At 40.1% G+C, this 26,939-nt stretch overlaps 2 protein-coding genes across 3 annotated transcripts; both read left to right on the top strand.

Moving 5' to 3' along the window:
* The first annotated feature begins 204 nt into the window (after window positions 1-204).
* LOC133538792 (GTPase IMAP family member 4-like) lies at window positions 205-8,710 on the top strand. The gene is made up of 3 exons (XM_061880579.1): window positions 205-344; window positions 489-560; window positions 2,932-8,710. Exons 1-3 carry the CDS (start codon window positions 335-337, stop codon window positions 3,861-3,863), a joined length of 1,014 nt encoding a protein of 337 aa, XP_061736563.1. The 5' UTR covers window positions 205-334; the 3' UTR covers window positions 3,864-8,710.
* A 9,744-nt stretch (window positions 8,711-18,454) lies between these two features.
* Window positions 18,455-26,887, top strand: LOC133538791 (claudin-4-like). Of its 2 annotated transcripts, none has more exons than XM_061880577.1 (2): window positions 18,455-18,571; window positions 24,266-26,887. In XM_061880577.1, the coding sequence occupies exon 2, from the start codon at window positions 24,280-24,282 to the stop codon at window positions 24,940-24,942; it is 663 nt and encodes a 220-aa protein (XP_061736561.1). In that variant the 5' UTR covers window positions 18,455-18,571; window positions 24,266-24,279; the 3' UTR covers window positions 24,943-26,887. The 2 variants fall into 2 exon arrangements, with proteins under 2 accessions (XP_061736561.1, XP_061736560.1); XM_061880576.1 differs by having other exon boundaries at window positions 18,465-18,571; window positions 24,179-26,887.
* Window positions 26,888-26,939: the final 52 nt, after the last annotated feature.

Here is a 26,939-nt window from a genome sequence, read left to right as displayed (position 1 = left end):
TGTCTCTAAAAAAAAACTTGTCCGAGCTTAAGTGCAGGTAAAATTCACTAATATTCAGTATAAAAAAATTGAATACTGCCTTTTTTTTCTTTTGAACATGGCAATTGTGTTATTATTCCAACCCACTCAGTATACCCGGCGCATTGGACTGCAAATGTGGGGATTCTAAGTAAAGACAATACAAGGAAATAGGAAGCCCCCTGTGCACGACCTACGTTTCCAGACATTTTTCAGTCAAACAAATGGGAAAGCTGAGGTAAGACGCTAACTAAATTCTCAATCGAGACCTGGAATAACATACTTGGCTTATCTTATAACCTGGGAATCTAAAGTGATGGCTGAAGGTAAGACAAAGATTTACTCACAAAAAAGTTACAAAGAAAGATACATTTATTACCAAAATGGCAAAAAATAACAGATACAGATAGTTATGATGATGTCATGGGTGTTTTCCCTTTCTGTTTCCATGTTATTACCAATCGTTACAGCAATACCTCTGCGAGAAAAGAAGCAGAAAACTCTACCTCGATCTGATGGGTGTGGTCTGAATAACTTTGATGGTAGGTTCATTCATTGTCTCGTTCCTGTCTGACGCTATAATTCTACTGAGTCCAAACTCATTTTCTTTTTTTGTAGTTTAGTTTAATTTTTTTGAACAAGCATACTGGGATACATTGTCATTGACTTGCTGCTAACACACTTTGTCATATACCTTAGACAAGAGGTGTCAAACTCATTTTAGATCGGGGGCCACATAAAGCAAAATCTACTCTCAAGTGGGCCGGACTGGTAAAATCATGGCACCATAACTTAAAAATAAAGACAACTTCAGATTGTTTTCTTTGTTTAAAAATAGAACAAGCACATTCTGAAATTGTACAAATCATGTTTTTTTTTTTTTTTTTACAATTACATGTTGCGGTTAATAGTATTCCATCTTTATTTGTCATTTGTATTTTCTGAATAAATTACGTGATTTTATGTAATTTTCTTTTTTTGTAGTTTAGTTTAGTTTTTTTGAACAAGCATACTGGGATACATTGTCATTGACTTGCTGCTAACACACTTTGTCATATACCTTAGACCGGGGGTGTCAAACTCATTTTAGATCGGGGGCCACATAAAGCAAAATCTACTCTCAAGTGGGCCGGACTGGTAAAATCATGGCACCATAACTTAAAAATAAAGACAACTTCAGATTGTTTTCTTTGTTTGAAAATAGAAAAAGCACATTCTGAAATTGTAAAAATCATGTTGTTTTTTTTTACAATTACATGTTGCGGTTAATAGTATTCCATCTTTATTTGTCATTTGTATTTTCTGAATAAATTATGTGATTTTATGTAATTTTATTTTTTTGTAGTTTAGTTTAGTTTTTTTGAACAAGCATACTGGGATACATTGTCATTGACTTGCTGCTAACACACTTTGTCATATACCTTAGACAAGGGGTGTCAAACTCATTTTAGATCGGGGGCCACATAAAGCAAAATCTACTCTCAAGTGGGCCGGACTGGTAAAATCATGGCACCATAACTTAAAAATAAAGACAACTTCAGATTGTTTTCTTTGTTTAAAAATAGAACAAGCACATTCTGAAATTGTACAAATCATGTTGGTTTTTTTTTTTACAATTACATGTTGCGGTTAATAGTATTCCATCTTTAGTTGTCATTTGTATTTTCTGAATAAATTATGTGATAATGTTCATCAGTCAACTCATTGGTGTTCATTTTCAATCTATCAAGATAAAAAAATTATATCAAAAATCAAATTCCAGTATGTTATTTATGTAGTTTGATGATTTTCCTTGACTTACGTACAAATATCATGTGGTTTATTTTGTACATATGTAGCATCTACAAAGATACAAAGAATTGCTATTGCAACATCCAGTGGACACATTTAGAACAGCTGTTTCTTTCATTCTAAAATTTCACGTACATTTTTATATTAAGCAAACTCATCCCGCGGGCCGGATAAAACATGTTTGCGGGCCTAATCTGGCCCTCGGGCCATACATTTGACAACCCTGTCTGAGAGCATTAAGGAATTAACATAGATAAATATACCATAAATTGACATCACATCTAATCTCTGATGTTTTGGTCATACATTACATGAGATGACATAAAAATATTGTTGTTTGACAATGTTAAGTTATGCATTTCATTAAAACTATATTCACTGACATATAAACCACTTGCTATAAAAGAACGGTGTGATAAAAATGCTAAGTTTTGGTTGACACTGTTATTTACCAATATCTTCCTGAGAGAATGTGTTTTGCATAACAGGGTTATTTTTTCTCTCTCAAAATGTGTAACTCAGACAATAGAAATGTCCACTCTAGAGGATACCGGTTCTCAGAGGCATATTTGTATTGTTGTGGTTGTATTTGGCGATAGTGTAGAACAGGGAGGTACTCCAGAGAGAAGGTTAAGCGAAAACTCAGCCTTTTCCGTTTCAGAAAGAGAGGTAAGTAAAATTCAGTTTGTTACCATGGTAACTTACTCTGTGAACCTTGCCTGTGAATCCTAGATTTTGAGATCATGATTAGTTGAATATATCCTATCATTATATATAACTAAGACATTATATCTATTTAGTCAATTTAAATATATGTACACACACACACACACACACACACACACACACACACACATATATATATATATATATATATGTATATATATATATGCATGGATGGATGGTTCATATACTGTTTATATCTGCTAACTTTCTCCTCTTTTAACATGTTCTATCTACACCTCTGTTAAAATGTAATAATCCCTTATTCTTCTGTTGTTTGGATGCTTTTCATTAGTTTTAGATGACACCACATTTTTGCTCTTGAATGGGATTGTGCTGAAAATCTTAAATTCCCCTCTGGGATTATTACAGTATTTCTGATTCTGATTGTGTTTACAGCTCTGGATCTGTCTGGCGGCCTGAGAATAGTCCTGGTGGGGAAAACTGGTTCAGGAAAGAGCGCAACAGGAAACACCATACTCGGCAGGGCTGCCTTCAGAGAGGATCCGAGCCCTGTGTCGGTGACCAAACACTGCGAGACACAGAGCGGGTACGTGGACGGGACAGCGGTGCAGGTCATTGACACGCCCGGCCTGTTTGACACGGCCATCACAGAGGAGGAGTTAAAGTCAAGGATAGAGGAATGTGTCAAGATGTCAGTGCCGGGCCCTCACGCCTTCCTCTTAGTGATCAGGCTCGGTGTGAGGTTCACAGAGGAGGAGAGAAATGCTGTGAAGTGGATCCAGAACAACTTTGGCGACGACGCGTCCATGTACACCATCATGTTGTTTACGTGCAAAGACCAGGCCAAAGCTGACAACGCCCTGAAGGAGTGCAAGGAGCTGCGCAGACTCTCCATCACGTTCGGACGCAGATACCACGCCTTCAACAACAACGACGCAGACGACCCGGTCCAGGTCAAAGAGCTGGTCACCATGATCAAGGAGATGATACAAGACAACGGCGGCAAACACTACACCAATGAAATGTACGAGAGAGCGCAGAGCAAGCTGAAAGAGGAGGAGGAGCGGAAGAAGCAAGAGGAGGAGGAGAAGAAGGAGGAGGAGAGAAAAATATGGGACGGAGAAAGAGAGAAGCAGGAGAAGGAGAGGCAAAAGCAGAAGAAGGTTAAAAAAAAGAACGTCTGCGTGGCCTCGGCGGCCGCTGTGGTGCTGGTGTTGGCGGGCGTGGTGATAGCGGTGGGCGCCAACACCACAGTGGCGCTGGCTCTGGGAGCACCTGCACTCGTCCTGGGAGTCTTGTGTGGCCTAGCTGCCTTTTGTTTGTGGAAAGGAATCCGCTGCAAAGCCAAAACCGATTTTCCTGTTTAGACGGCGGTCTTTGCAAAGAACACGTTGTGACACCTGCAGCTTGTGCTAAACGCGAAGCAAACACACTGTTTGATTTCTTGCAAACCGCAGAAATGTTCATCGTAAATTCACAGGAGATTTACTGGCTAACAATTACATTACCTTCACGGTAACATTTACAGTGGTTTACTGTGAAGTATCTTCACAGCAATTTACTGTAACTACAGAGCTGGGACTTTACAGTTAATTATAATAAAGTTACAACTAAATGCTGTAACTTCACAATTGTCATTTTATAGATATTTAAAGGCCTACTGAAATGAGATTTCCTTATTTAAACGGGGATAGCAGGTCCATTCTATGTGTCGTACTTGATCATTTCGCGATATTGCCATATTTTTGCTGAAAGGATTTGGTAGAGAACATTGACGATAAAGTTCACAACTTTTAGTCGCTAATAAAAAAGCCTTACCTTTACAGGAAGTAGCAGACGATGTGCGCGTGACGTCACCGGTTATAGAGCTCCTCACATCCTCACATTGTTTATAATGTGAGCCTCCAGCAGCAAGAGCTATTTGGACCGAGAAAGCGACAATTTCCCAATTAATTTGAGCGAGGATGAAAGATTCGTGGATAAGGAAAGTTAGAGTGAAGAATTCAAATTTTTTTTTTTTTTAAAGCGACGGCTCCAGGCGGCGGTGGGACTGTTTCAGATGTAATTAGACACATTTACTAGGATAATTCTGGAAGATCCCTTATCTGCTTATTGTTTTAATAGTGTTTTAGTGAGATTGTAAAGAAATACCTGAAAGTCGGATGACCGCTGTGAACGCCAGTGTCTCTCAGAGAAGCCGATGGAGGAGCCAAGATCACAGCTGCCTATTTGAGCTGCAGGAGGAGGTCGCATAATCCACTGAAGGCTCCGGTAAGAGCCGACTTAATAACACAATTTTCCCATCCAAAAAACTTGCTGGTTGACGTAGAAAACATGTTCGCTTGACTGCTCTGTGTTAAAGCTTCAAAACAAAAAAAGAAACACAGGCTTTGTCTCGGTTGCTAAAGGCAGCTGCAATCCACCGCTTTCCACCAACAGCATTGTTCATTATAGTCTCCATTATTATTTGAACAAATTGCAAAAGATTCAGCAACACATGTCCAAATTACTGTGTGATTATGCGATGAAAAGAGACGACTTTTAGCCGTGTGTGGTGCTGGGCTAATATGTCCGCTACAACCCGAGACGTCACAAACCCGCGTCATCATTCCGACGTTTTCAACAAGAAACTCTGCGGGAAATTTAAAATTGTAATTTAGTAAACTAAACCGGCCATATTGGCATGTGTTGCAACGTTAATATTTCATCATTGATATATAAACTATCAGACTGCGTGGTCGGTAGTAGTGGGTTTCAGTAGGCCTTTAAAATAAGATTACAACTATATGCTGTAACTTCACAATTGTAATGCTATTGCAAATTTCTTTCTCGTTTTGGCAGCATACCGTCACCTACTGTGCAATTTAGTCTACAGAACGCCTTCAGAGACAAATACATTTTGAATTTACAGTAATCTGTTGTGATATTACACTACATTTTGACTACAGTATTTTAGTGGGGAAAAATGCTGTTAAATGCTGTGAAATCCTGGTAATTTTCCGCAGTCTAAATCAGTGAATTATGTGGGTAAGGAAATTATGTGGGGCTTCACGGTGGCAGAGGGGTTAGTGCGTCTGCCTCACAATACGAAGGTCCTGCAGTCCTGGGTTCAAATCCAGGCTCGGGATCTTTCTGTGTGGAGTTTGCATGTTCTCCCCGTGAATGCGTGGGTTCCCTCCGGGTACTCCGGCTTCCTCCCACTTCCAAAGACATGCACCTGGGGATAGGTTGATTGGCAACACTAAATTGGCCCTAGTGTGTGAATGTGAGCGTGAATGTTGTCTGTCTATCTGTGTTGGCCCTGCGATGAGGTGGCGACTTGTCCAGGGTGTACCCCGCCTTCCGCCCGATTGTAGCTGAGATAGGCGCCAGCGCCCCCCGTGACCCCGAAAGGGAATAAGCGGTAGAAAATGGATGGATGGATGGATGGAAATTATGTGATTTTGCAATTAAACAATTTTCTCAGAACTGCAGCACCACATGATGCTGACTTTTTTTTGATAATGTTTATTTAAAAAAACAGTTATACTTGACTAGATATTTCAGTAACAGTGTGACTCTTGACTAATGGAGCAATACATTACTATAATTTAGTTTTTCAAAACTGATGATTTTAGTCTTGTGAACAAATGAGCGAGCAACTTGTCGAACAGTTTAAAAACAACATTTCGACAAGTTATTGCAAGGAATTTAGGGATTTCACAGACTACGGGAGGGGTCCCCAAACTTTTTGACCCGGGGGCCGCATTGAGTTAAAATAATTTGGCCGCGGACCGGGCTGTTTATATATATATATATATATATATATATATATATATATATATATATATGAATGATATCATATAATCGATTGGAAAATGCATTTTTAGACAATTCGATGTGCCTGAGCAGCTAGGAGAAAAAAATAATATAAAAAAATAATAAAACATAATTATAAAACATTTAACTTGGGACTTCCCGTGGGCCAGATTGTCGAACAGTTTAAGAACGACATTTCTAGATGAGCTATTGCAAGGAATTTAGGGATTTCACCATCTACGGTCTGTAATATCGTTTAAAGGTTCAGAGAATCTGGAGAAATCCCTGCCACGTAAGCGATGGTAATACGGACCTTCGATCCCTCAGGCGGCACTGCATCACAAAGCGACATCAGTGTGTAAAGGATATCACCACATGGTCTCGGTAACACTTCAGAAAACCACTGTCAGTACCTACTGTTTGCCGCGACATCTGTAAGTGCAAGTTAAAACTCTGCTATGCAAAGCGAAAGCCATTTATCATCAATAAAGTTCCAACTATATGCTGTAACTTCACAATTGTAATTCTATTGCTAGTTTCTCTCTCGTTTTGACAGCATACCGCCACCTACCGTGCAATGTAGTATTAAGAGACACATTTTTTTAATATATAGGAATATGTTGTGATATTACAGTACATTTTCAATACAGTATTTAACTGCAGAAAAATGCTGTTAAATGCTGTGAAATCCTGGTAATTTTTCGCAGTCTAAATCAGTGAATTATGTGGGAAATTAAATTATGTGATTTTGCAATTAAATAATTTTCTCAAAACTGCAGCACCACATATTGACCTTTTTTTTTCATGTTAATTTAAAAAAACAATTATACTTAAATTGAAATTTCAGTAACAGTGTGACTTTTCACTAATGGAGCAATACATTACAATAATTTAATGTGTCAAAACTGATGATTTTAGTCTTGTGAACAAATGCATGAGAAAATTGTCATACAGTTTAAGAACAGCATTTCTCGACGAGCTATTGCAAGGAATTTAGGGATTTCACCATTTACGGTCTGTAATATAATTTAAAGGTTGAGAGAATCTGGAGAAATCGATCCCTCAGGCGGTACTGCATCAAAAAGCGACATCAGTGTGTAAAGGATATCAGCACATGGGCTCAGGAACACTTCAGAAAACCACTGTCAGGAACTACAGTTTGTCGCTACTTTCTGTAAGTGCAAGTTAAAACTCTACTATGCAAAGCGAAAGCCATTTATCCACAATAAAGTTCCAACTGTATGCTGTAACTTCACAATTGTAATTCTATTGCTAATGGCTCTCACGTTTGACAGCCTACCGCCACCTACTGTGCAATGTAGTCTACAGAACGCCTTCAGAAACAAATACATTTGAATTTACAATAATCTGTTGTGATATTACAGTACATTTTATTACGGAAAAATGCTGTTAAATGCTGTGAAATCCTTGTCATTTTCCGCAGTCTAAATCAGTGAATTATGTGGGTAAGGAAATTATGTGCTTTTGCAATTAAACAATTTTCTCAGAACTGCAGTTCCACATGATGACTTTTTTTTTAATGTTTATCTAAAAAAAAAAAAGATATTTCAGTAACAGTGTGACTCCTGACTAATGGAACACATTACATTACAATAATTTAATGTGTCAAAACTGATGATTTCAGTCTTTTGAACAATTGTGTAAGCAAATTGTCGAACAGTTTAAGAACAACATTTCTAGACGAGCTATTGCAAGGAATTTAGGGATTTCACCATCTACGGTCCGTAAAATCATCAAAAGGTTCAGAGAATCTGGAGAAATCACTGCACGTAAGCGAAGATATTACAAACTTTCAATCCCTCAGGCGGTACAGCATCAAAAAGCGACATCAGTGTGTAAAGGTGTTAGAATAACTATATATATATATATTATCACACTAACTTTAGTATGCTTAAAGTGTGGTGCTTTAGTTAATAGCTATTGTGCTCAAGTTAGACTATTTTCAAATCTATGCAAGGACAAAACTTCTTGTCTGACGGCTGTCCTCAGCCACAGATGTTATCATTGTTTTGGCCCGCTGGTAGCCAAGGACTTCAGGGACCTCGGCAGGGATGGAATGACAGCACGCAGACGAGACAGAGACTTCAAGGATCTCAATGAAGATTAGATGACAACACACAGATGAAGCGGAGACAAGGCGAAATCACATTCCATCACGTACTGTGCGTCCTGGACCTGCTTTGCATAATATATATGACCACTTCTTTTAGAGGCAGCCTCAGTGATGTTGACTATGGAACTCTGAATAAAAAGAGAACCCGGGAACTGGATCTTAAAGCGTAGGGCGAGACTGTGACTAAGTGTGCAGTGCCCGCGTTCTCCTCATGAGCCATATTTAACTCAGTGTCTGCTTGGTTCCTTGCTTCTTGTCTGATTAATAAATGCCATCAGTGTTTATCAGTGTATGTCACCACGTTGGCTCAGGAAAACTTTAGAAAACCACTGTCAGTAACTACAGTTTATCGCTACGTCTGTAAGTGCAAGTTAGAACTCTACTGTGCAAAGCGAAAGCCATTTATCAACAATAAAGTTCCAATTTTATGCTGTAACTTCACAATTTTAATTCTATTGCAAATTTTTACAGTGCAATTTAGTCTTAAGAGACAGATTATTTTGAATTTACGGTAATATGTTGTGATATGGGCTTCACGGTGGAAGAGGGGTTAGTGCGTCTGCCTCACAATACGAAGGTCCTGCAGTCCTGGGTTCAAATCCAGGCTCGGGATCTTTCTGTGTGGAGTTTACATGTTCTCCCCGTGAATGCGTGGGTTCCCTCCGGGTACTCCGGCTTCCTCCCACTTCCAAATACATGCACCTGGGGATAGGTTGATTGGCAACACTAAATTGGCCCTAGTGTGTGAATGTGAGTGTGAATGTTGTTTGTCTATCTGTGTTGGCCCTGTGATGAGGTGGCGACTTGTCCAGGGTGTACCCCGCCTTCCGCCCGATTGTAGCTGAGATAGGCGCCAGCGCCCCCCGCAACCCCCCAAAAAAAGGGAATAAGCGGTAGAAAATGGATGGATGGATGTTGTGATATTACATAACATTTTGATTACAGTATTTACTGCAGAAAAATGCTGTTAAATGTTGTGAAATCCTGGCATTTTTTTAGAGTGCAAATCAATAAAATTTGTGGGTTAAGGAATTGTGTGATTTTGGAATGAAACAATTTTCTCAGAACTGCAGCACTACATGATGCTGACTTTTTTCTTTAAAAATGTTTATTTGGAAACCAATTTATACTTGAATTGATATTCCAGTAACAGTGTGACTCTTGACTAATGAAACAAATTACATTACAATAATTTAGTGCAGTGTTTTTCAACCACTGTGCCGCGGCACACTAGTGTGCCGTGAGATACAGTCTGCTGTGCCGTGGGAGATTATCTAATTTCACCTACTTGGGTTAAAAATATTTTTGCAAACCAGTAATTATAGTCTGCAACTGATGTTGTTGTTGAGTGTCGGTGCTGTCTAGAGCTCGGCAGAGTAACCGTGTACTACTCTCCCGTATCCGTAGGTGGCAGTCGGTAGCTGATTGCTTTGTAGTTGTCGGAAACAGCCGGAGGCAGCGTGCAGGTAAAAAGGTATCCAATGCTTGAACCAAAAATAAAAAAAAAAGGTGAGTGCCCCTAAGAAAAGGCATTGAAGTTTAGGGAAGGTTATACAGAACGAAACTAAAACTGAACTGGCTACTAAGTAAACAAAAACAGAATGCTGGACGACAGCAAAGACTTACTGTGGAGCAAAGACAGCAGCCACAAAGTACACCCGAACATGACATGACAATCAACAATGTCTTAACGAAGAAAGATAAAAACAACTGAAATATTCTTGATCGCTAAAACAAAGTAGATGCGGGAAATATCGCTCAAAGGAAGACATGAAACTGCTACAGGAAAATACCAAAAAAATGAGAAAAAGCCACCAAAATAGGAGCGCAAGACAAGAAGTAAAAGACTACACACGGGAAAACAGCAAAAAAGTCAAAATAAGTCAGGGTGTGATGTGACAGGTGGTGACAGTACACCTACTTTGAGACAAGTTTTTTAATAATTTCTGCTGGTGGTGTGCCTCTGCATTTTTTCACCGCAAAAGATGTGCCTTGGCTCAAAAAAGGTTGAAGAGCACTGATTTAGTGTGTCAAAACTGAGGATTTTAGTCTAATCCTTTCACGGATATATCATGTGCTGAGTAATGTATAATTAGAAACATTACAAAGTCACTTCCCTCAAGGAAATGAGGGACAATGGGAAATGTCTGCAAGCCAACCATGTATTTAAGAAAGGAAACATCCGGAGTGTGCTTCAATGACATCACTGGTCGCTCACACAATCATTTTTGATGGCGTCCTCAAACAAAAAAAGGGTTTATGAATGAAAATGTCAAATTTTACAGCAGGTAAATGTTGAGTCAGAATGTGTGTTGGGAGAGGGACCACTTACAGTAGTTTGTATTGCACAATCTAATGGAATCTAAACATACCTGTCAACATTTGCCTTGGAAATGAGGAATCTGGTATTTCTTTATTAACAAAACCCACAAACCAGTGAAGTTGGCATGTTGTGTAAATGGTAAATAAAAACAGAATACAATGATTTGCAAATCCTTTTCAACCTATATTCACTGCAAAGACAAGATACTTAACATTTGTAGTGGAAACTAATTTTTTTGCAAAAATGTGCTCCCTTGGAATATGATGCCTGCAATATGTTTCAAAAAACCTGGCACAAGTGGCAAAACAGACTGAGAAAGTTGAGGATTGCTCATCAAACACTTATTTGGAACATCCAAGAGGTGAACAGGCTAATTGGGAACAGGTGGGTGCCATGATTGGGTATAAAAGCAACTTCCGTGAAATGCTCAGTCATTCACAAACAAGGATGGGTCAAGGGTCACCACTTTGTCAACAATTGCGTGAGCAAATTGTCGAGCAGTTTCTCAACGAGTTATAGAACGGAATTTAGGGATTTCACCATCTAAGGTCATCAAAAGGTTCAGAAAATCTGGAGAAATCCCTGCATGTAAGCGAGGATATTACGGACCTTCGATCCCTCAGGTGGTACTGCATCAAAAAGTGACATCAGTGTGTAAAGGATATCACCACATGGGGTCAGGAACACTTCAGAAAACCACTGTCAGTAACTACAGTTAGTTGCTACATCTGTAAGTGCACGTAAAAACTCTACTATGCAAAGCGGAAGTAATCTATCAACAACACCCAGAAACGCCGCCGGCTTCGTTGGGACCGAGCTCATCTATGATGGACTGATGCAAAGTGGAGAAGTGTTCTGTGGTCTGACGAGTCCACATTTCAAATTGTCTTTGGAAAGTCTGGCCGTCGTGTCCTCCGGACCAAAGAGGAAAAGAAGCATCCGGAATGTTATCGGCGCAAAGTTCAAAAGCCAGCATCTGTGATGGTATGGGGTTGTATTAGTGCACAAGGCATGGGTAAATTACACATCTGTGAAGGCACCATTAATGCTGAAAGGTACATACATGTTTGGAGAAACATATGCTGCCATTCAAGCAACGTTATCATGGACGCCCCTGCTTATTTCAGCAAGACAATGCCAAGCCTTGTGTTACAACAGCGTGGCTTCATAGTAAAAGAGTGTGGGAACTAGACTGGCCTGCCAGTAGTCCAGACCTGATTCCCATTGAAAATGTGTGGCGCAATATGGAGACCCCAGACTGTTGAACAACTTAAGCTGTACATCAAGCAAGAATGGGAAATAATTTTACCTGAAAAGCTCCAAACATTGGTCTCTTCAGTTCCCAAATGTTTACGGAGTGTTGTTAAAAGGAAAGGCCATGTTACACCGTGGTAAAAATGCCACTGTGTCAACTTTTTTGCAATGTGTTGCTGCCATTAAATTCTAAGTTAATGATTATTTGCAAAAGAAAATTAATTTTCTCAGTTCGAACATTAAATATCTTGTCTTTGCAGTTTATTCAATTGAATATAAGTTGAAAAGGCTTTGCAAATCATTATATTCTCTTTTTATTCACAAATTACACAACGTGGAAAAACTTCACTGGTTTTGGGTTTTGTATTTTAAATATATTTCTCTCTTTTAAAAGGGGAACCACATATTCTTAGTAAAAAAAAAAAAAATTATCAGTCACAATCCTTATGTGAGACAAGAAGACATGTTTTTCTTTATTGCTTATATTCCGTCACGTGACTTCTTCCCGGTAGTGAAAAGCAGTGGTGATCAACCAAGAGCCAAGTTGGCTGTTGTACAGAAAGCAGTGCAAAAGCTCTTTGAGTACACTGCTCTTATTTTGCAAAAGGCAGCTAAGAGCAAAAAGAAAAATATTTTTAGTTTTTTTGTTTTTATTTTTATTGACATCCAGCATCAGACATTCCTATCCATTACATCATATTCACATACATCATATATATGTTGTCTGTTCTAAATGTCAAAATATTTTTTGTTTATAGCCCAACCATATCACCCACCCCCCCCTCCGAAAAAAAAGGGACAGCAAAAAAACAAAACAAAGTAGCATCTACAAATACATCAATTAAATAAATAATAATACATTAATAAAAGAAAAAGGAAAAATCTAATTATGCAATGAAATATACCCCTTTACTATATCAAGATTTGAATGCTATCGAGAATTATACGTCTTATTGAACTATGGTGTGCCAGACGTCATTTTACACGATAAAACAGATGGAAATTTGGAAAAGCATGGAGGTCTGAGGCATGAGTTTCCCGCTTTTGTGCATGTAAAGTTGCATTTCATGATTTAACTTTGCGTCTACTGTTTGTTGCTGTTGCAAGCGCCGTTCACGAGTAGCGTGTTTTCCCCGTCCCCGTCCAACTCGGCGAGTCTAAATAAAAGAAAGCAAATGTGAGCAAAATCTAAAAGAGTTAAGCTTTTACCGAAGGCAGCAATCATAAATGAAGCTTTCAGCACATACACAATGTTGGCATCTATAGTTATACAAACCCGTTTCCATATGAGTTGGGAAATTGTGTTAGATGTAAATACAAACGGAATACAATGATTTGCAAATCATTTTCAACTCATATTCAATTAAATGCACTACAAAAACAACATATTTGATGTTCAAACTCATAAACATTTTTTTTTTTCAATCATTAACTTTAGAATTTGATGCCAGCAACACGTGACAAAGAAGTTGGGAAAGGTGGCAATAAATACCAGTAAAGTTGAGGAATGCTCATCAAACGCTTATTTGGAAAATCCCACAGGTGTGCAGGGTAATTGGGAACAGGTGGGTGCCATGATTGGGTACAAAAACAGCTTCCCAAAAAAATGCTCAGTCTTTCACAAGAAAGGATGGGGAGAGGTACACCCCTTTGTCCACAACTGCGTAAGCAACTAGTCAAACAGTTTAAGAACAACGTTTCTCAAAGTGCAATTGCAAGAAATTTAGGCATTTCAACATCCACGGTCCATAATATCATCAAAAGGTTCAGAGAATCTGGAAACATCACTCCACGTAAACGGCATGGCCGTAAACCCACATTGAATGACCGTGACCTTCGATTCCCCATACGGCACTGTATCAAAAACCGACATCAATCTCTAAAGGACATCACCACATGGGCTCAGGAACACTTCAGAAAACCACTGTCACTAAATACAGTTCAACGCTACATCTGTAAGTGCAAGTTAAAGCTTTACTATGCAAAGCGAAAGCCATTTATCAGCAACATCCAGAAACGCCGCCAGCTTCTCTGGGCCCGAGATCATCTAAGATGGACTGATGCAAAGTGGAAAAGTGTTCTGTGGTCTGAAGTCCACATTTCAAATTGTTTTTGGAAATATTCGACATCGTGTCATCCGGACCAAAGGGGAAGCGAACCATCCAGACTGTTATCGACGCAAAGTTCAAAAGCCAGCATCTGTGATGGTATGGGGGTGCATTAGTGCCCAAGGCATGGGTAACTTACACATCTGTGAAGACACCATTAATGCTGAAAGGTACATACAGGTTTTGGAACAACAAATGCTGCCATCTAAGCGCCGTCTTTTTCATGGACGCCCCCACTTATTTCAGCAAGACAATGCCAAGCCACATTCAGCACGTGTTACAACAGCGTGGCTTCGTAAAAAAAGAGTGCGGGTACTTTCCTGGCCCGCCTGCAGTCTAGACCTGTCTCCCATGGAAAATGTGTGGCGCATTATGAAGCGTAAAATACGACAGCGGAGATCCCGGACTGTTGAACGACTGAAGCTCTACATAAAACAAGAATGGGAAAGAATTCCACTTTCAAAGCTTCAACAATTAGTTTCCTCAGTTCACAAACGTTTATTGAGTGTTGTTAAAAGAAAAGGTGATGTAACACAGTGGTGAACATGCCCTTTCCCAAATACTTTGGCACGTGTAGCAGTTATGAAATTCTAAGTTGATAATTATTTGCAAAAAAAAATAAAGTTTATGAGTTTGAACATCAAATATCTTGTCTTTGTAGTGCATTGAACTGAATATGGGTTGAAAAGGATTTGCAAATCATTGTATTAAGTTTACATTTACATCTAACACAATTTCCCAACTCATATGGAAACGGGGTTTGTATAAATATAGATGCCAACATTGTGTATGTGCTGAAAGCTTCATTTATGATTGCTGCCTTCGGTAAAAGCTTAACTCTTTTAGATTTTGCTCATATTTGCTTTCTTTTATTTAGACTCGCCGAGTTGGTGCTTTTGAAACAGGCGTGGCAAACATGTGTTTGAGAAATACAAATATTAACCAAGATAATAAATAAATGGGAAATAACGAATGTTAAAAGTACGTCAAACAAACCTTTAACAAAGTGTTAACTGCAAATGTGTGCATTCTTCGACTCTGCTCCCTTGGACTGGAGTGTGTGCTGCTTTTGTTGTCATCTTTTTATAAAATCCTGCACTCTACCGCCCTTTTGGATTACGTCTTGAGAAACTCTGAAGAATCTTTTATTCTTGTCACAATTTGAACGGTTCATACAGCTGAAAACAACACACGCATAGGGTATTTTTCTTTAAGAAAGGCTAAATGGCACTTAGCACACATTGAGAACCGACGCTGGCTAGACCACCAGGTTTGCATACATACAGTAAATCCTTAAGACCTCTTTTCCATATTTAATTCCAGAAAAATAATACCTCCCGTTTTTTACACTGCAAACTATTTGCCACTTGCCCAGGTTTAAAATTGTATTTCTAGAAATCTCCATATTTTAACGAGCCATTTACTTATTTTCAGCCATTGACTTTATAGCATCATCTCAATTTGAGCATAAATAATTATAGTTTGTCTACATTGCAGTTTAAAAATGTTCAAATTGAGAAAATAACTCTTCAAATAAGACATTTTGGTTTTCCCTAAATAGAAAATGTTTAAAGATTATGTAACATCCCTAGGATGCCTAATTCAAGAAAAGAAAGTTGAATAATTATTGTTTTCAGAATAAAATACTTATTTCGATCTTAATAGTCTCGATTTACACATCTAAATTCAAAATGTATTACAACAAACTGCGGGGACAGATATATTTTACATCATATGGACAAAGATAAGACCTTCCGAAAGAAAGTCCTCCAGTCAGATGAAGCAAAAATTGAACTGTTTGGCCACACTACCCAGCAATATGTTTGGAGGAGAAAAGGTCAGGCCTTTAATCTCAGGATCACCATACCTACCGTCAAGCATGGTGGTGGTAGTATTATGCTATGGGCCTGTTTTGCTGCCAATAGAACTGGTGCTTTACAGAGACTAAATGGGACAATGAAAAAGGAGGATTACCTCCAAATACTTCAGAAGAAACCTGAAATCATCAGCCCGGAGCTTGGGTCTTGGGCGCAGTTGGGTGTTCCAACAGGGCAATGACCAAAAGTGGTAAAGGAATGGCTAAATCAGGCTACAATTAAGGTTTTAGAATGGCCTTTCCAAAGTCCTGACTTAAACGTGTGGACAATGCTGAAGAAACAAGTCCATGTCAGAAAACCAACACATTTAGCTGAACTGCATCAATTTTGTCAAGAGGAGTGGTCAAAAAATCAACCAGAAGCTTGTGGATGGCTACCAAAAGCGCCTTATTGCAGCGAAACTTGCCAAGGGACATGTAAGCAAATATTAACATTGCTGTATGTATACTTTTGACCTAGCAGATTTGGTCACATTTTCAGTAGACCCATAATAAATTCATAAAAGAACCAAAATTCATGAATGTTTTTTGTGACCAACAAGTATGTGCTCCAGTCACTCTATCGCAAAAAATAAGGGTTGTAGAAATTATTGAAGACTCAAGACAGCCATGACATTATGTTCTTTACAAGTGTATGTAAACTTTTGACCACGAATGTAGCTGCCCTACAGCCAGATGATTCTGGGTTTTTAATCTCTAATTGCATGTTTTCCTGTATTTGTCCGTGTTTTCTCGGGTGGAAAACATTTGGATCATTTCAAATGTACTGCAGTTCCCATTTATAATGTATTCATTTATTGCAATCTTTGACCTCAGTTTAGGACAGACTTGGGCAAATTAAGGCCCGGGGGCCACATGCAGCCCGTTAAGCTTTTCAATCTGGCCCGCCGGTCGTTCCCAAATAACTTTTTTAGATCTTTAAGATGGAAAGTGTAGCTGCCATTATGATGTGCAGTGATGTTTTCAAATGACCATAAGTCTTGAACTATACAAAGTATTTCAATGGTTGGAATATTTTAGTGACTAGTGTTGTCCTGATTGTCAGGCTTGCCCCCGACAGTTTGTTTGTGTTGTAGTTTTTTCCTCTGTGTGTGTAGTATTTCCTGTCAGCGCTCTTATTTTGTCTGTATCCTGTCTTTCTCCCTGAGCGATGTTTCCCCTCAGCTGCGGCTGATTGGCACCTGGTCGCACCTGGCCACACCTGGTGTCAATCAGCCCGCTCCTATTAAGACCTGTTTTCCCCTCCAGTCAGTGCTGGATTATTGTCCTTGTTACCTGTCACTCCTGTCGTGTCGTGTCTTGTCATTGCAGCGTAGCAGTAAGCTATCTTTCGGTAGCTGTTTGTAGCTTACTGTCTTTTGTTCCCTGCTTCTGTTTTGTTTTCACACTACAAGTAACGACGTCTGTTTCGTGCTAGCTCTCATGCTAGCTCTTTTAGTTTGTTATCCGCCACGTGCGCGCTTTTTGTTAGTACCCTATTGTTTGTTTTTGTTCTCCTGCTAGCTTCCACACTAGGCTTGTTATCTTCCAGCTTCCATGCTAGCTCTTTTAGTTTGTTATCCGCCTTGTGCTTGCTTTTTCTCAGTACCCTTTTTGTTTGTTCTTGTTCTAGTATTTTAATTAAATCATGTTTCCCTATTCAATGCCTGCCTCCTTCTCTGCATCTTGGGATTTGTCACAAACTAACTCTGACACTGATACCAATATTATTTCGATACTTTTCTAAATAAAGGGGACCAGAAAAAAATGCATTATTGGCTTTATTTTAACAAAAAATGTTAGAGTGTGGCAGACCGGTACTTTTCAGAGGCGGTAAGGTACCGAATATGATTCATTAGTATCACGATACAGCAGGTCAGACGAGGCACCAAGCCGTGTGGATGGGGAGCGTTTCCACAGAGTGTTTCCAGAGCGACCAGCCTGAAATGTGGGTGTCCGGGCAGGACTGAGGCGGATGGAGATTTTTCCAACAAAATTCTAAAGCTTAGTGATGTATCAGATATATCAGATCGTAGATGTTTTTTGTTTTTTTACCCTTTACGTTCATATTTTGCTGTTTGTTGCACTTGATTGTAAAATATGTTGATGAAGAGGGGGTGTGACATTCATATGTTCTCAATATTCAGGGTTTTATCGTTCATAGAAAAAAATACAATTCCATTCCGTTTTTAAGACGGTCTGCCATAACATGTTTAAAATTCAATCAGACTTTATCGTGAGGTTTTGTAATAGTTTTCCTAAAAATAGATATACCGGCCCCTAGACACATTTTGTTTCTCCAAGTCAAAATAATTGCCCAGGCCTGGTTTAGGAAAATCCAAAAGAATTGCCATACACATTTGGAAAAGCGTTATGGTTTTCTTCTTGATCATGCATTAGTTTCAGCGTGTGTAACAAAGTGTCCTTGTGTTGTCATTTGTGGCATAACTATCTGCGTGTGAGTCTTGAGTATGCAGAATGACACGCCGCAGACCTCCTACACACCACTATATGAATGTTGCACAAACAAGCCGGCCAGTCTTGGTAGAAGAAAGCGACTCTGAAGAAACACAGAGGCATTTTATGTTCCATCGCCAAAGCTGGTAAGAGTTCTTTGATATTGCTTTGATATCCTTGCTACTGAATCATTGGCTATACACCTGACTGAGAACAAGCGTCCTCTGCAGTGAACGTTTTTTAGTCAATTTCTTGTGTCGGCGTTGCACATTTCGGAGAAAAATAGCTCTGTTTTGCAGCGGATGCTGGTTCTCAGAAGAATATTAAAACGGTGGTAAGGCAAAAATGTCCTGGATAGAAGACCACAGCATTTATTATTATATCCTTTTTTTTCCCATCATTTTTGCGTGAATGTGTTGTGGTGTACTACTAACACTGAAATTATGAACTGGGGCATATCTCCAAACTCTGGACCTGCATACACAAAACTCCTGAAAGTCTCCCTATTCCACCCTAAAGCCAACTTCCCACACACTTGGTATGTTTACATGCTTTTATAAAACTAATTATTGCGTGAGTTTGATTGAAGCCATCTCTTAAAAACAGACTTTTTGAAGACATCCTTAACATATCTAGAACATACATAGATAAAAGCTCTAAAAATGTGGTTTTATTTATAAAAAAACAACAATTTTTTTGTTTTGTATTCACAAGAACTGACACATTTAATACAAAGTGGTAATATTTTGAATCTAAATATTCCTAACCGGTCAACAATCGCTTAAATATGACTGTAAGTATGTGAAGTGTCATTTACTTCAAAATGTAAAGTAGAGAATAGCTAATAAATTAAATTAATTATATTTATGTGGGGGCTTCACGGTGGCAGAGGGGTTAGTGCATCTGCCTCACAATACGAAGTTCCTGCAGTCCCGGGTTCAAATCCAGGCTCGGGATCTTTCTGTGTGGAGTTTGCATGTTCTCTCCGTGAATGCGTGGGTTCCCTCCGGAGTGTGAATGTGGTCTGTCTATCTGTGTTGGCCCTGCGATGAGGTGGCAACTTTTCAAGTGTGTAACCCGCCTTCCGCCCGATTGTAGCTGAAATAGGCGCCAGCGCCCCCCGCGATCCCAAAAGGGAATAAGCGGTAGAAAATGGATGGATATTTATGTGGCGCTTTTCTCCAGGGACTCAAAGCGCTTTACATTGTGAACCCCATAATCCAGACCTTTAAACTACATTTAAACCAGTGTGGGTGGCACTGGGAGCAGGTGAGTAAAGTGTCTTGCTCAAGGACATAACAGCAGTGACAAAGACGGAAGAAGCGGGGATCGAACCTGGAACCCTCAGGTTGCTGGCACGACCACTCTCGCAACCAAGCCACGCCGCCCACCATTATTACTATAATGATATTATTATTATAGGAGTTAAGTCTCTCCTCGTCTTTAAAAAAAATAGTGACTGCTCCGTTTCTAACTTTACACGAGGGTCCTTGAACGCACCACAGTTAATTGCAAAAGTGAAACTTGGACATATTGTAACTTTCTAGTATAAACGTTAAAGTAAAGTTAAAGTACGACTGATAGTCACACACACACACTCGGTGTGACAAAATTAATCTTTGCATTTGACCCATCACCCTTGTTCAACTCCTGGGAGGTGAAGGGAGCAGTGAGCAGCAGCATTTGTCACACCCGGGAATCATTTTTGGTGATTTAACCCCCAATTCCAACCCTTGATGCTGAGTGCCAAGCAGGGAGGTAATGGGTCCCATTTTTGAAGTCTTTGGTATGACTCGGCCAGGGGGTTGAACTCACAACCTACCGATCTCAGGGCGGACACTCTAACCACTATGCCACTCTATGCTGCCACTGGTTGATTTTTTTATATTTTTAATTTTCTTCTATCACCTCATCCTTGTTCCAAAATGCTGGTGCTGGGTTGAATGCTTAAAGGTGAGCTTTGATGACGTTATCGCGTCTTTGTTGAGTGACTTGTTCTGAGTTCGGTAAGCCACAATTGAGGTGGAACAAATAATTTTGTATTCTTGATTGGGTGGGGCTCTGAAATAGATTGAAGCAACCTTATTAGTGAAGTGAATTATATTTATATAGCACTTTTCTCTAGTGAGTCAAAGCACTTCTACATAGAGAAACCCAATATCTAAGTTACGTTTAAAGCAGCGTGAGTGGCACTGGGAGCAGGTGGGTAAAGTGTCTTGGCCAGTTAGGTTGCAGTTAGTCCAGAACGTGGCAGCACAACATTTAACAGGGGGCAGGAAACACCAGCATATAACCACAATTCTTGAGAGTCTGCACTGGCTCCCTGTTTATTTTAGAATTGATTTTAAAAGCTGAGATAGGCGCCAGCGTCCCCCGCGACCCCGAAAGGGAATAAGCGGTAGAAAATGGATGGATGGATGGATGGATGGATTTTAAAACATTGCTGTTTGTTTTTAAAGCTTTACATGGACTGGCACCTCATTATATCTCGGACCTCCTCCAAATTTACACTCCTGCGCGCGTTCTGAGGTCCGAGAGTCAGCTCCAGCTTGTGGTGCCCAAGACCAGACTTGAAACCAGGGGAGACAGGGCCTTCTCTGTGGTCAGCCCTAAGCTCTGGAACACTCTGCCCCTCCATGTTGGAACTGATCCCATAGTGGATTGTTTTAAGTCTCGTTTTAAGACCCACTTTTATTATTTGGCTTTTAACACTACGTGAGTTGTGTGGTCCTCTGTGTTTAAAAAAAAAAAAAATATATATATATATTTCTATTTATTGTTTTAATTGGTTTTACCCTTTAAAACGGGTTTTAATCATGTTTATTTTTATATTGGTTTTATTTGGTGGAGCTAAGGATATTTGAATATTGGTTTTAATATTGTTGTGCAGCACTTTGGAAACATTTATGTTGTCTGAATGTGCTGTACAAATAAAGTGGATTGGATTGATTGGATTGCACAAGGACTCAACAGCAGTGACTAGGATGGTGGAAGCGGGGATCGAACTTGGAACCCTCAAGTTGGTGGCACGGTCACTCTACCAACCAAGCTATACCACCCCTCTTATTTAACCTATTATTTAATCTTAAGACATATTATGTATTTTTTATAATATACATCACATTTTTAATTGACACATTTTGTTACTAACTTTACAAATATACAACATCCCCACTTTGACACCCCTGATTTTTGAACGCCAAGATTTTTATATTCGGTACCACTTTAGTATGGGGAACATATTCACTAGGGCTGCGAATCTTTGGGTGTCCTACGATTCGATTCAATATCCATTCTTGGGGTCGCAATTCAATTATATATCGATTTTTTCGATTCAACGCGATTTTTGATTCATAAACGATTTTTTCCGATTCAAAACGATTCTGTATTCATTCAATACATAAGATTTCAGCAGGATCTACCCCAGTCTGCTGACATGCTAGCAGAGTAGTAGATTTAAAAAAAAAAAACAATTTTATAATTGTAAAGGACAATGTTTTATCAACTGATTGCAATAATGTAAATTTGTTTATTAAACAAACCAAAAATAGGACTTATTTTATCTTTGTGAAAACATTGGACACAGTGTGTTGTCAAGCTTATGAGATCCGATGCAAGTGTAAGCCACTGTGACACTATCGGCTGGGGACATCGCTGCGCTGCTGATCCGCCTCCGCTTGGGATGGTTTCCTGCTGGCTCCGCTGTGAACGGGACTCTCGCTGCTGTGTTGGATCTGCTCTGGACTGGACTCTCGCGACTGTGTTGGATCCATTGTGGATTGAACTTTCACAGTATCATGTTAGACCCGCTCGACATCCATTGCTTTCCTCCTCTCTAAGGTTCTCATAGTCATTATTGTCACCGACGTCCCACTGGGTCATTATTGTCACCGATGTCCCACTGGGTGTGAATTTTCCTTGCCCTTATGTGGGCCTACCGAGGATGTCGTGGTGGTTTGTGCAGCCCTTTGAGACACTAGTGATTTAGGGCTATATAAGTAAACATTGATTGATATTGTTCTTTTTTTTTAATTTTTATAAATGTCTAATGATAATGTCAATGAGGGATTTTTAATCACTGCAATGCTGAAATTATAACTAATATTGATACTGTTGTTGATAATATAAATTTTTGTTTCACTACTTTTGGTTTGTTCCGTGTCGTGTTTGTGTCTTCTCAACTGCTCTGTTTATTGCAGTTCTGAGTGTTGCTGGGTCAGGTTTGGTTTTGGAATTGGATTGCATTGTTATGGCATTGCTGTGTATTGGTTTGTTGGATTGATAAAAGAAAACATTTTAAAAAATTATTATTATTTTTTTAATCGATTTTTGTAAAAATGAGAATCGATTCTGAATCGCACAATGTGAGAATCGCGATTCGTATCCATCCATCCATCCATTCATCATCTTCCGCTTATCCGAGGTCGGGTCGCGGGGGCAGCAGCCTAAGCAGGGAAGCCCAGACTTCCCTCTCTCCAGCCACTTCATCTAGCTCTTCCCGGGGGATCCGGAGGCGTTCCCAGGCCAGCCGGGAGACATAGTCTTCCCAACGTGTCCTGGGTCTTCCCCGTGGCCTCCTACCAGCTGGACGTGCCCTAAACACCTCCCTAGGGAGGCGTTCGGGTGGCATCCTGACCAGATGCCCGAACCACCTCATCTGGCTCCTCTCGATGTGAAGGAGCAGCGGTTTTACGTTGAGCTCCTCCCGGATGGCAGAGCTTCTCACCCTATCTCTAAGGGAGAGCCCCGCCACCCGGCGGAGGAAACTCATTTCGGCCGCTTGTACCCGGGATCTTATCCTTTCGGTCATGACCCAAAGCTCATGACCATAGGTGAGGATGGGAACGTAGATCGACCGGTAAATTGAGAGCTTTGCCTTCTGGCTCAGCTCTTTCTTCACCACAACGGATCGATACAACGTTCGCATTACTGATGACGCCGCACCGATCCGCCTGTCGATCTCACGATCCACTCTTCCCCCACTCGTGAACAAGACTCCTAGGTACTTGAACTCCTCCACTTGGGGCAGGGTCTCCTCCCCAACCCGGAGATGGCACTCCACCCTTTTCCGGTCGCTTCACACTCGGCTGCGAACCGATCCAGTGAGAGCTGAAGATCCCGGCCAGATGAAGCCATCAGGACTACATCATCTGCAAAAAGCAAAGACCTAATCCCGTGGCCACCAAACCGGATCCCCTCAACGCCTTGGCTGCGCCTAGAAATTCTGTCCATAAAAGTTATGAACAGAATCGGTGACAAAGGACAGCCTTGGCGGAGTCCACCCTCACTGGAAACGTGTCCGACTTACTGCCAGCAATGCGGACCAAGTTCTGACACTGGTCATACAGGGAGCGGACCGCCACAATAAGAGCGATTCGTATTCGAAACAATTTTTTCTCACACCCCTAATATTCACCATTAATTAGTTGCTTATCAAAGTAACAAATACTTAATTTAAGGGTTATTTGGACACTAGGGGAACATATAAGAGTTAGAATTAGGGTTACTAAAAAGCAATAATCCTGCGGTTATTGAGGGAAGACTTCTAGTTAATGGCTTAATGGTTGTATAATACGGCCATGCAGAATAAGGCATTAATAAGTACTTAATAATGACTAATTACGAGCCAATATGTTACTAATTTGCATGTTAATAAGCAACTAATTAATGGTGAATATGTGTTCCCCATACTAAAGTGTTACCATTAGATTTCTGAAAGATTGCAACGTGCACTAACAATGTCCTCTTTGCAGATCACTGACGTGAAAAACAGGACTGATCTGATCCCGCCACATCTTCTAACGGCTTTCTTCCTGTTTTGGACTTTCCTGGGCGTGCAGCTTCTTCGGCAAACATGGCGTCGACGAGTCTTCAGCTGCTGGGTCTGGTGCTGGCAGTCCTGGGCTGGGTGTGCGGGGCGCTGGTGTGTGCTGCCCCTCTCTGGCGCGTGTCCGCCTTCGTGGGCGGCGAGCTGGTGATCGCCCAGGTGACGTGGGAAGGTCTTTGGATGAACTGCCTGTCCCAGACCACGGGTCAGATCCAGTGTAAGACCTACGACTCAACGCTGGCCCTGCCCACATCCACCCAAGCTGCCCGCAGCCTGACCGTTCTCTCCCTGATGCTCTGCATACTGGCCCTCCTACTTGGGGTGATGGGGGCCAAATGCACCCACTGCATGGGCGATGCCAATCAATCCTCCAAGGCTCGGCTGGGCAGACTGGCGGGAGTGCTCTTCATCGTGGCTGCTCTGGCCTTCTTGATACCAATCTCCTGGACCGCCTACGCAATAATTAGGGACTTTTACGATCCGAACGTGGCCGCGCCGTTAAAGAGAGAGCTGGGACCGGCGCTGTATCTCGGCTGGGGGGCCAGCGTGCTGCTCCTGCTGGGGGGCGCTCTCCTGCATGTGGGCTCCTCGGCAGTGGAGGGAGGAAAATTACCGATTATTGGAAGAGCGGCGAAAGACAACCCAGGGGCAGCAGGGGAGGCCAAGACACAAGAAAAATCTTTTGTGTGAGTTTTTTTTTAAAGAAATTTTAAGAAGATTCAGCAGCAACAAAGAATCATCAAATATTCAGGCCAGGTTATTTTTTTTTTTTCATTGAAAAAAAAAAAAGCTGAGATTCCAAACTTTTCGAAATGTCTTATTTATATTAACTTATTTATTTGTTTTTTAGGTTTGGAAAATACGATTGATCAATATGTGATTTCAGTCACTGTAGGTGTAAACCAGGCCTGGGCAATTATTTTGACTCAGGGGCCAAATGTTGAGAATATTTTTTGTCTTTTTTTGATTGATTGAATTGATTGATTGATTGAAACTTTTATTAGTAGATTGCACAGTTCAGTACATATTCCGTACAATTGACCACTAAATGGTAACACCTGAATACGTTTTTCAACTTGTTTAAGTCGGGGTCCACGTTAATCAATTCATGGTACAAATATATACTATCGGCATAATACAGTCATCACACAGGTTAATCATCATAGTATATACATTGAATTATTTACATTATTTACAATCCGGGGGGTGGGATGAGGAGCTTTGGTTGATATCAGTACTTCAGTCATCAACAATTGCATCAACAGAGAAATGGACATTGAAACAGTGTAGGTCTTACTTAGTAGGATATGTACAGCCAGCAGAGAACATAGTGAGTTCAGATAGCATAAGAACAAGTATATACATTAGAAAAACATTTGATTATTCACATTAGGTTATTTACTAGGGTCTGGGGGCCGGTATATATAACCACTAATAAAAAACCTCACAATAACGTCTGATTGAATGCTAAAAACGTTCTTACAGATCGCCTTAAACGTCGGAATGGAATTTGAAGGCTAAAACACTGAATATTGACAACATATGAACGTCACACCCCCTCTTGTTTGACATATCTTACAATGAAGCGAAACACAACAAAAAGACAACTAACACAGCGAAATATGAACGCGAAGGGTAAAAAAAAAACTCACCTACAATCTGATACATCTGATATATCACTAAGCTTTAGAAGTTTGTGGTAAAAATCCCCTTCCGTATCTGTCCCTGACACCTACATTTCAGGCTCTGGAAACACTCTCCACCCACACTGCTTGGTGCTTCGTCTGAGCTGCTGTGACTTGGATTACCATAGTAACTAATTACATGACCATAGTAACTAATTAGATGACCATAGTAACTCATTACATGACCATAGTAACCAGTATATCATACAGAAGTGCAGATTCCAACCATTGAAATACTTTGCATAGTTCAAGACTTACGGTCATTAGGAAACATCACTGCACATCATAATGGCAGCTACACTTCCCATCTTAAAGATCTAAATAAATTATTTGGGGATGTCCGGTGGGCCACAGTGAAAAGCTTAACGGGCCGCATGTGACCCCCGGGCCTTAATTTGCCCAGGTCTGGTGTAAACTGTGGGAGAATGTCAAATGCTGTGATGTTTGCTAATCTGTGTAACATACATAGCTCAAATTCCACTCAACCCCCTCGTGTGTGTGTGTGACAGTGGGTGGTGTGTACACAGAGGACCACTGTATGTGGTCAACGCGTGTGTGTGTGTGTGTGTATTTGCATGTGTGTGTGTGTGTAAGAGCGAGAAAGACAAAGAATCACCATTGTTTACTTGCGCATCTTTTATCTTTGTATTTAAGTTTTGAAGATGATTTTTTTTTATTATTATTTTTTATTCTTGTTCATATTTTCTGTAGAATCGTTTTTGTCTACATTATAAATTGCTTACTACCATTACTAATAAGATGCAATGTCATAACTAACCTGTATTCCTGTATTTTCCTCAATTTTCATTATTTTCTGGTGTGGGACATTCAATGAAATGTTTGTTTGGGATGAATTGTTGATCTTCTAATATCAATTAATTCTAAGCTTCCGTGAGTTCATTGATTTTTTTTTAGTAGTTCAATCAATAAAAAAAGAAGTTTGCTTTTAATGTGTGCTTTTCCTGCGTTTATCATGTGACCTTTTTTTTTAACGCTTGGTCC

This window comes from Nerophis ophidion, linkage group LG20 (assembly GCF_033978795.1).
Source record: "Nerophis ophidion isolate RoL-2023_Sa linkage group LG20, RoL_Noph_v1.0, whole genome shotgun sequence".
In the NCBI taxonomy this organism is placed as follows: Eukaryota; Metazoa; Chordata; class Actinopteri; order Syngnathiformes; family Syngnathidae; genus Nerophis; species Nerophis ophidion.
Note: the sequence above shows the minus strand (reverse complement) of the source record. Positions and strands in the feature narration are given on the sequence as shown.

Coding starts and splice junctions, on each gene's coding strand:
- LOC133538792 (XM_061880579.1), top strand. Junction 561..2,931: donor TGGTCTGAATAACTTTGATG/GTAGGTTCATTC, acceptor TTGTGTTTACAG/CTCTGGATCTGTCTGGCGGC.
- LOC133538791 (XM_061880577.1), top strand. CDS start 24,280: ATGGCGTCGACGAGTCTTCAGCTGCTGGGTCTGGTGCTGGCAGTCCTG.